A 10,548-nucleotide genomic window follows, 5' to 3' on the forward strand; every position below is an offset into this window, starting at 1 on the left:
CACGGTGGCAACCAGATGCCTGTGGGAAGCCTGGAATCAGGACCTGAACACAAGAGTATTCTCCCTATTTGCAATTACCAGCAACGGGTATTCAGAGAATGGTATATGGGGTGTTAGGGGAGGGGTAGTACCTTTGGTGGGGGACACATCATGCTTCTGGGGTAGTTTGTCCAGCTTTGGTCTCCATCCTGCACTCAGCTCTCACCTCTGGCTCCTGGAAGCAGCCTGCATGCAACAGCAGCCGCACCCCAGGAATGGCTTCTAGGGGCAGGCTAAGCCAGGAGAGGGTAGTTGATGGGTGTCAAACCCTCAGTGAGTTAGGGACTTCCTATGCGTGCAAATACAGGCTCTGGCAGATAGAGCAGGAAAGACCAATAGTCCAATGGTCAATAATGCAGAGATTGCCAGACTACAACTCCCATCATCCCTGATCATTGGCAGGACCGATGGGAGCTGGAGTCCAATAGCTGCTGGAGTTTCCGCAGGTTAACTACTCCTTACAATATCCTTCCCCATCCTTGGGTCCCCAGATGTCATTGCACTACCACTCCCATCATCCCTAGCTAGCAGGATCAGTGGTAAGGGATGATGGGAGTTGTAGTCCAACAACTGGGGAGCCAAGTCTGAGAAAGATTGCCTAGCAGGTGGGAGGGAGAACTGGGCAATTTACATCACCTGGCAACACAGGGAGGGGGAAAGAATTGTTGTTCATTAACCGTGTATACCGCCCTTCATCCAAAAATCGCAGAGCTGTGGTTCACATCAAAATAATTACAAGAACACAAAATACCGTAACAAAAAACACAAGCAAGAAGGAAGTTTCAGGACCTATAGCAAGGAACGGATGGAGCACAAAGGCTGAGAACACACCATGTGTTTAAAGCACACGAATTCCTCCAACAATCCTGGGAACTGTAGTTCGTCACTCACAGAGCTACAGTTCCCAGAAACTTTAACAAACCACCGCCTGCTGCCTTGCTGCTTTTATTCTTTTATTTCTTCTGCAGCCTTGAAAAAGGAACAAAAGGATTTCTCTTTGGTCCTCTGGAGGGGCGAGGGAGTTGGAAGAGTTGGGTGCAAGCCCAAATCAGTGGCTGGCTGTCTCCCCCACCCTCACCTTCTCCTCCTCTTTCTCTTTCTTTCTTTCTTGCTTTCTTTCTTGCTCTCGCTCTCCCTCCCTCCTTCTATCCCTTCCCTCCTCCATCTCCCCTTCTCCCAACCCCTCTCAGCCCTCCCTTCTTCCAGATCCCTCCTCCTTTTCCTACCAGACAGAGACTGAGAGAGGGGGGCGACTGCAGTCCGGACCCCCTCCCAAAAAAAGCCCTACACCGATCGCAGACTTCACCCCCCGCTCCGGGTAAGCCGATCGACACTTAACTAAGTTTTCTTCTTCTTCGCGTCGTCTTGGTTGCATGCGGGAGGGGGCGAGCACTTTCCCAACTCTTAGCCATCACTATGCGCCCCCACGCCGTCAAAAATAAAGGCCTGGAAATATGGGGAGGGGGTCGAGAGAGAGTCTTTGGCCGCGGGCTACGTCCATACCTTGAATGGGGGGGGGGGGTCCTGCATCTTTGTAATTCTTCCTGTTACTACTCGGTTTTATTTATGATTTATTTGTGGGGGGGGAGAGTGTTAGCTACTTTAGCCCATGATATGCAATCCCAAGATGCTTTTATAATGCACTAGTTTAACTTGGTATTAAATGTACTAGTATTAGTTTAACTGGTATGAAAGCTCATACTAATAACTAACTTAGTTGGTCTCTAAGGTGCTGCTGGAAGGAATTTATTTTATTTTATTGGTTTTATTGATTTTGTTTTGACTACGGCAGACCAACACGGCTACCTACCTGTAACTAGTTTAATCCAGATTAGCTGCTTCTCTCCCCCAATGTCCCTATAGTGGAGAGAAGAGACCCCCCCCCAGCATAGTAATCTGTATTGAAAAGTTGTGGGGGCCGAAGAGATCAACCAATCCCTTGGTCAGTTAGAGTAGATCTAGATGGGAAGTATAACAGAGGAAAGGGGGAAATGTTAATTTAACCACTTTGCAGCTGCAGGAACTAAATTCGTAATACTTAAAGAGGCATCAGGAAAGTGTTACGGAATCTGTGTTGATGGGGTACCGCCCCCCACATCTGTTTAGGACCCAAAAGGTATCTGTGGGGCAGCTGGCGAATAAACGTTTTTGTGGGCTACTCAATTTTTTGTCACCTGATCGATGTTCCTCTCCCCATAGGTAACCATTTATCTTCCACTTTCTTCCAGGTCTGTCTACCCCACATTGTAGCAATGCCCCACGGTGTGGCCTTCCTTTTGGTGGCAGCCACATGGGCTGTGGTCTCCCGTGCTGATGGCTGCAATAAGGCCCTCTGCGCCAGCGACGTCAGCAAGTGCTTGCTGCAGGTAAGAGGTTGGGAAAGCACTGCTTTGCATCAGATCTTGTTGCAGACCTGCAGACTTGGATTTGGGATGGGGGAGTTTCCAAGCTCCTGGCCAGGGCCGGATTTAGGTTTGATGAGGCCCTCAGCTACTGAAGGTAATGCGGCCCTTTATATGTCCAGCTGTCCTTTGTCAACAACATATTGTCACTGTTTTTTGTGTTGAATATATGCTATTATGGGCCTAATAGGGTTCTAAAGCCATTTGCACACGTTGCCATGCAACCAGTCTGTGCAGAATGTAAGGTAAAGGGTAAAGGGACCCCTGACCGTTAGGTCCAGTCGTGGCCGACTCTGGGGTTGCGGCGCTCATCTCGCTTTATTGGCTGAGGGAGCCGGTGTACAGCTTCCGGGTCATGTGGCCAGCATGACTAAGCCACTTCTGGTGAACCAGAGCAGCACACGGAAACACTGTTTACCTTCCTGCCACAGCAGTACCTATTTATCTACTTGCACTTGTGTGCTTTCGAACTGCTAGGTTGGCAGGAGCAGGGACCAAGCAACGGGAGCTCACCCCATCGCGGGCATTCGAACCGCCGACCTTCTGATCGGCAAGTCCTAGGCTCTGTGGTTTAACCCACAACGCCACCCGTGTCCCGTGCAGAATGTAGGCACCCTATATATAGAAATGAGCAAACCAGTGATATTTTAGGGAACAGGCTAGCATTACTTTACTTACATCATAGGAGCCTACACAACACAAAACACTGTTGCTGTATGTAGGTTTTGTTTTACAGTCATACCTCAGGTTACAGACGCTTCAGGTTGTGCGTTTTCGGGTTGCGCATTGTGCTGAACCAGAAGTACCGGAACGGGTTACTTCTGGGCTTCTGTGCTCACGCATGTGCAACAGCACTACATCGCGCTTTGCGCATGCGCAGAAGTGCCGAATCGCAACCCGTGCATGCGCAGATGTGGCACTGTGGGTTGCAAACACGGCGGGTTGCGAATGTGCCTCTCGCACGGATCACGTTCACAACCCAAGCGTCCACTGTATTTGTTTTTTACCTTATATTTTGGAAATGCACATCCAGGTTTTTTTTCCTTTAAATTTTTTTGGGCCCCCAAGAAATATAGCCCTAAACTATAGCTTGTTTAGCTTATACGTAAATCCAGCACTGCTCCTGAGACCCCTTCTCCCCCTTGAATGGGAGGCTCAGTCACAGCACTACTAATGCTCTCACACAAAATGTGGTTAGAATGCGTGACAAGTACTCCTTCTCGGTGGCGAACAACCCTCTGTGTATCTGCATGAGCCGCTACCACGGGCTTCCTTTGGATTGGCAACCCAGAACGGTCACTCACGCAGAAGCACAGCAAGGCAACCTCTTCATTTGGGGAGGCTGAACCACCCAGTCACAAGTGATGCAGCAATCAGGGGAGAACAGCGCATTCATGGAAGGGCTGATTGGACAGAGTCGAGGCCAGGGCATCAGGCAGAGAGGCAGTGGGCAACCTCCTCCTCTGGGAGGGTAAACCTGAGTTCACAGGATCTGCTAAGTATTTAATTATTTCTCAACACTGACACATTTTGGAAGAACGGGGTACTTTTTTTGGACTATTTGAAAAAGCACTATAAAATGAAATTGCGGGCAGGATTTGAGAAGAAAGGATAAAGTGATTGCATTAGAGGGATTTCTGTAATAGATAAAATATTGATATATAATGTAGTAGAAATGGGTATGAACGAAAACAATGTGGTGTGGGTGGGAAGTATGTACCTCGGGTTACATACACTTCAGGTTACAGACTCCGCTAACCCAGAAATAGTACCTCGGGTTAAGAACTTTGCTTCAGATGAGAACAGAAATCGTGCTCTGGCGGTGTGGCGGCAGCGGGAGGCCCCATTGGCTAAAGTGGTGCTTCAGGTTAAGAACAGTTTCAGGTTAAGAACGGACCTCTGAAACAAATTAAGTACTTAACCTGAGGTACCACTGTATATGAAAAATGTAACTATTTAATTTGAAGTCAGTTTGTAACACTGAAAGACCTTCATTGGCTCCCAGTAAGTTTCCGAGCACAATTCAAAGTGTTGGTGCTGACCTTTAAAGCCCTACACGGCCTCGGCCCAGTATACCTGAAGGAGTGTCTCCACCCCCATCGTTCAGCCCAGACCCTGAGGTCCAGCACTGAGGGCCTTCTGGCGGTTCCCTCCCTGCGAGAAGTGAGGTTACAGGGAACCAGGCAGAGGGCCTTCTCGGTAATGGGGCTACACTTGTCGAATTGACCATCCTCACTTTGGGGGCAAAACAGGGGCAGATTTGTGTGTGCGTTGGTGTGATCATTTTACAAAGGGAACCGTAGGGGGAGAGGTCACTGTTAACACCCCTACTTGGTGTCTCTTGGCAGGAAGTGTGCCAGTGCGAGGCCAACCGAGCTGGGTGCCCATGCTGTCGGGAATGTGCTTTCTGCTTGGGCAATCTCTGGGAGTCGTGCTGTGAATGTGTGGGTGAGTGAATTCCAGGGGGTGCTAAACGCCCGTCACATTGCAGGGTGGGAAAAAAGGTGGGGGCCAAAGTAGAGATGGGAAGCTCTGGAAAAAAACCGGAAATAAGGGGGGGGGACAGGGGGGTTTCCGAAGCTGTTTTTTTCTGGAAAAAATGAAAAGAACAGTTTGATATAGTTTGAATATTCCACACACTTTTTTTTCTGGGGAAAAACCACAGTGAGGCCTTTGAGGAAGCTGGAGTCCTCTTGGTGCTGCATGCAAAAGAGGCACTCTACCATTGACTTGGGCCCCATCCCCTAAATTGCGAAAATATGGCTGGGAGGAGGGTTTCCAGATCCAGGACGCTGCCCGCTTCTTCCCAGTGGCAGAACTGTGGTCCATGAGGAATTCCGACTTGATTTCTCCTCTCCGCAAGGGCTGTGTGACGAGCGTCCCTCCTCGGCCCCCCGCCCTGCCCTGCGGAGCTCCATGCACAACCTGATGTCCCCGGTGCCCTCGCTCTTCCGGGCTCTCATGGCCATCTCTGACAATGACCCTCCCATGGGCTGGAGCATCTTGACCCTACCAGTTGAAGAGGAGCTGCGGCAGAACCATGCGGAAACCGGCCACCTCCTCCTGGGGCCTCACACAGGTACACGTGTGGCGAGGGGGAGAGGGGGCTGCTGGGAAATGCAGGTGGCGCTGGAAGGATACATGCCACTTGCATGAGGGGAGGTGGGTTAAGAGGCAGCGTGGTATAGTGGTTAGAGCTTCAGACTAGAACCTCGGAGAGCAGGGCTTGATCTACAGTAATAAACAACAGGAAGCATTCAGATTGACACATACCTGTTCACAATGGCACCTGAGGGTTTTTGGGGATTGGCGCGGGGGTTACTTGAGTGATGTGTGCTGTAACCTAGAAGGGCCATTGCCCAGGGACAGAACATCTGCTTTGCATGCAGAAGGTTGCAGGTTCATCTTCCAGTAGCACTGGGAATGTCTTGTCTGAAACTCTGGAGCACAGCTGCCAGTCAGTGCAGACAATACAGGGTTAGATGGACTTTTAATCTGACTCGGAATAAGACAGCTTATTCTATTTCTAAAAGGCCCTGGTTCAATTCACACATGAGCTCGTCATTCCCAGCCATTGCCTCTCAGCCTTCCCATTGGCCAGGCTACTCCATACTGCCTACACAGGCTGGCAGCAGCTCTCCAGGGTCTCAGTCTAGATTATCTCCTAGCCCTGCCTTGGGACTGAGCCTGGAACATTCTTTGTGCAAAGCAGACACACGACATCTGAGCTGCAGCTTTTGTCCTGGGTTCAACTGCAACACCCGCAAACCTTCTCTCCTCTCGCTTCCAGGCTTGGCCCTCTCGGATGCCAAGGGCCTCAATGCCACCATGCCACCGTGCCAGTCCATTTTCTTCAACGAGTGCCTGTCCATGAGCCGGTGCCGGACGGCTTGCCAGTCGGTGGGCGCCTGGCGCTACCGCTGGTTCCACAATGCCTGCTGCCAGTGTCTGGGGCCAGACTGCCTGGGCTATGGGGGAGCCCATGCACAATGTTCCAGTTGCCGGGACTGAGATCTGTGGGTCTCTCGCCCCCTCAAAAAACACCCACTCGCCTTGCCCTAGCCTCTGTTTGGGCTGCCTGCCCCAGTCACACCCAATCTTCCTTTCTTCACTGAGCAAACATGAATGAAGCATTTGCTTTTTGTTGCTGTTCATTAACCTTTTTGGTTCTATGGACCCCTCTGGACTCATCCCTCCCAAGCAACAGCGGCTTCTGCCCCACCTTCTCCCTCTGCTTATTATGGGTATCTTGCCAGCTACAGTCCCCTCTCTCTGCTTTTTCTTACAACCCAGCTGACTTTGCCTTATTCCCTAATGCTCGCTGTTTAAGGCACCCCTCCCCAAAGAGAAAAAGCCTTCTGCATATAAGCCCTGCACCTGGCAAAAAGGTGTCCCAGGTACCTGCCTATAGCCACCTTGTGGGGGGGGGGGAATGCCCCTTTTCCAACCCCTCCGCAGCCCCAAGTTTTCGGAACACCTTGTCCAAGTCAATTGCTTCACGGACCTAGATATAAAGACTTTTGACAGTTTCCCATCTTTGTAATGATAATAAAATGAATCTTTTTACCTGTACTGTTGTTGTTCTTGTTGTTATTTATTCATTTTATATATTGTCCTTCGTCACAAGGTCTCGGGGCAGTTCACAAGACAAGGCAGTTGTGTTGCAGAAGCCTCATCAGCCAGATTATATTCTGAGCTGATTATTTTATTATTATTTATATCATTTATTGAATTTATATACCACGCTAAACCCGGAGGTCTCAGGGCGGATCACAGAATAAAATCAAGATATAAAACCACGAAATACATTATAAAAATAAAAACAACAACCCAATAGCCTTCCACCCAAAACAAACACATTCTAAAAGAGAATAGGATGTAAATCAGATCAACCAAAGGCCTGGTTAAAAAGGGACATTTTTGCCTAGTGCCTAAAGGTGCATAATGAAGGTGGTAGGCGAAGTTCCTTGGGGAGAACATTCCACAGATGGGGAGCCACTGCAGAGAAGGCCCCGTTCTCGTGTTGCCACCCTCTGGACCTCTCGAGGAGGAGACACATGAAGGAGGGCCTCGGAAGGTGATCTCAGGGTCTGGGTAGGTTCATATGGAAAGAGGTGGTCCTTGAGGTACTGCAGTCCGTATTAATAGGTTGTTCTACTTACAAACAGCTTTTTATGGGGATGACAAAGTTATCACGACCTGGATAATAAGAAACAACCAGAAACTAGCTTTCGGGGGGAAAACACAGGAAAAGAGCATCAAGGCTGCCCCACTTTTCAGCCTAGCTGCTCAGTAGCTACAGCTTCTGGTCCGTCTCCAAGGGAAGCCCCGCATACAGCGCACTGCAGTGGTCCAGGCGGGAGGTCACCAGATCATGGACAAACAAGACCAGGATCAGAAGTGGCTGGTGAAGCAGCCTAAACTGGGCCTGAGCATTCCTAGCCACAGCAGCCTCTTGAGACTCTTGTGAGAAGTTGCAACCTGGCAGCATCCCCAGACTCCGAGCTTGTTTCTTCTGAGAGAGTGCAACACCACCCAGAGGTCTCCGTTTATTGGCCTCCATCACTGCTTCCAGACACTGGTCTGACACCTTCACAGCCTCTCCGGCTTCAGATGGAATGCAGAGATATGCCAGGAGTGTTCAGATGACACACTGCACCAAATTCCCATTTGACAGCTCCCCAAAGTTTCATTGGTACTATAGTGGACCTTACATTTCCAGACGAGATCCTGGAGTCCTGCTCTTCAGCAAGAAGGCTGAGCCATTCTGACTTGTTGGTGACTCCAGATACGAGACAAAACACAACACTACTGTCTCCTATATACAGTTATTCTGGTCCTTGAAGTAAAGATGCACATGTACAGAGAGATCCACTAGCATCACCATGCTGTGTAAAACCCACAGCCTCTTCCCCAACTCTCACAAATTCAGTCAGCAAGTCATGCGCTCCAGCTCGCTGGTGTTGCTATGGTAACCCAGTGCACCTGGTACCCTTATCTCAGGACATCCAGACATGGGGGATGTGCTAACTCAAGACATGAGACCAAACACTTTAATTTCACTCAATGTTCACATTACACCAATACGATTGACCCTCGTGAGCATCCGTCCCTTCTCAGGGATGCCCTGCCAAAGCGAGGAGAAGCATCTGCAGCGGGTTCCAGTGAGATCTCGTGGAGGTCTCCACTCGTGGCTCTTATGAGATCTCACTGGAAGCCACAGCTGCACGACCCTGGTAAGCAAGGCTTTGGTGGGGGCAGCAAGGGGGTAGCTGGCACTTTCCCAAAATTTTGCTTCAGGTGGCAAAACAGGACAGGCCACCTCTGTCCCTTCTGCAAGGACCCAGATCACCAGTGCTGTAAACTCTGCATATTTATCTGGTGTAAGAATTCCTGCAGCCATCTCTCTGCTTACGTGTGGAGGTCCTGTAGATGTGACTGAACTACCATTCTCATCTGCATCTAAGGGCAAGCATAGCTGATAGGCCAGGGATGAGGAGGTGTAGTTCAGTCCCGTCAGGCGAGCCAAAGGCTGTGCACATCTGCCTTACCAGAGTTTACCCTCACATATAATGCATTTATTTTAATGGTGCCTCTGAGCATGTGCAGAATGTATTTCCCTCAACATTATGAACATGCTTTCTACAAGGCAGTTGTCCAATGATAAGTTCAAAGAGTAAAGAGGAAGTGGAGTGGAGATGGAAGATCAACAATCCCTGTTTTACTAATGAGGAACGCAAAATCAGAAGAGTTGGATTTGATATCCCGCTTTATCACTATCCTAGGGAGTCTCAAAGCAGCTAACATTCTCCTTTCCCTTCCTCCCCCACAACAAACACTCTGTGAGGTGAGCGGGGCTGAGAGACTTCACAGAAGTGTGACTAGCCCAAGGTCACCCAGCAGCTGCATGTGGAGGAGCGGAGACGCGAACCCGGTTCCCCAGATTATGAGTCTATCGCTCTTAACCACTACACCACACTGGCTCTTAGTCATCTTGTTTTACTAATGAGGCACCCCAAAATCAACTATAAAGCCGGTGTAGAGTAATGGTTTATGTGCAAGACATATGAGACCAGAAAGGTCATCAAATCCCAGCTGGACTGTTAACAAACCGCTAATCAACTTAAGTTTCATTCAGAGTGTGGGTCCACTGAAATTAATGGAGCAATGTTTGTCATGTTAATTGTTTTCTATAGGTCAGCTCTGAATAAAACTTAGTTGAATGCTCTGCTGAGTTTTGAACAAAATCCCACCACAGCACCAAGCTTCATATCTCTACCCTAATGTGGTCTCATACCTTCCCAATGGCCTCAGGGGGGAAGCAGATGCTTTCTCGTCCTCGCAATTGATATTATTTCAACTTATTCACACACACACACACACACACACACACACACACACACTACATACGCTACACTTCTGTTATAAATTCATAGAAAATCAACCATACATTGGATTTGCACTGTTCCACTTTTATTTTACTCCATGAAGGAAGGACTACAAAATGGGGAAGGTTTGATACAGGCCAGCCATAATCCCTTCATCATCCCAGCACATCCACAGGAGCCCTGCCCAGTTGCTATGCCAACCCTGATGGTCCTAGACAGAAGACAATCAAGATCACAAAGAACTTGCATATGGGAATGGATTCAGCATGCACTGGAACAAAGGACAATGATCAGATCTTCCCTCAGGGGGCAGGAAACTGCGACTACCTTTTGTCTTCAGAAAATGACTCATGGGGAGGAGGAGAAGGGAACCAGCCAGGTGACAGGACACTCAGGTTACCACCCCAACTCCTCCCTCAACCCCTCCTTTCTGTAATGTATGGATGATGTTTCTGGGGGTGGGCTTGACCTAGAGGATGGGAATTTCAAAAGTTTTTATAAGGTCTTGCACACCATTTTTCTGTGTCTTTCCTCTCCCCTGCAAGTGAGGGGAATACCCTGTGGCAACACTTCAATAAAGGCCAAGCCTACAGGCTGCTGTTTTGCTCCAAGTTATCCTGGTTGGTGTCTTTGTTTTTGTCCAAGGGAGCCCTCGGATTTTTCCGGTAGCAATTAAAATCGCAGTCCCTCCGCATCGGACACAGAGCAGCCTTATGCCC

General features: G+C 49.2%; 1 protein-coding gene across 1 annotated transcript; it reads left to right on the forward strand.

The window, feature by feature from the left end:
* Nucleotides 1–1,133: 1,133 nt before the first annotated feature.
* On the forward strand, nucleotides 1,134–7,013 carry LOC310746966 (twisted gastrulation protein homolog 1-like). The gene is made up of 5 exons (XM_083581241.1): nucleotides 1,134–1,357; nucleotides 2,268–2,405; nucleotides 4,790–4,889; nucleotides 5,305–5,520; nucleotides 6,232–7,013. The coding sequence occupies exons 2-5, from the start codon at nucleotides 2,292–2,294 to the stop codon at nucleotides 6,450–6,452; spliced, it is 651 nt and encodes a 216-aa protein (XP_083437367.1). The 5' UTR covers nucleotides 1,134–1,357; nucleotides 2,268–2,291; the 3' UTR covers nucleotides 6,453–7,013.
* The last annotated feature ends 3,535 nt before the right edge of the window (nucleotides 7,014–10,548 follow it).

Source organism: Podarcis filfolensis (genome assembly GCF_964270895.1).
Source record: "Podarcis filfolensis genome assembly, chromosome: 13".
In the NCBI taxonomy this organism is placed as follows: domain Eukaryota; kingdom Metazoa; phylum Chordata; class Lepidosauria; order Squamata; family Lacertidae; genus Podarcis; species Podarcis filfolensis.

Coding starts and splice junctions, on each gene's coding strand:
- LOC310746966 (XM_083581241.1), top strand. CDS start 2,292: ATGCCCCACGGTGTGGCCTTCCTTTTGGTGGCAGCCACATGGGCTGTG. Junction 2,406..4,789: donor TCAGCAAGTGCTTGCTGCAG/GTAAGAGGTTGG, acceptor GTCTCTTGGCAG/GAAGTGTGCCAGTGCGAGGC. Junction 5,521..6,231: donor CCTCCTGGGGCCTCACACAG/GTACACGTGTGG, acceptor TCTCGCTTCCAG/GCTTGGCCCTCTCGGATGCC.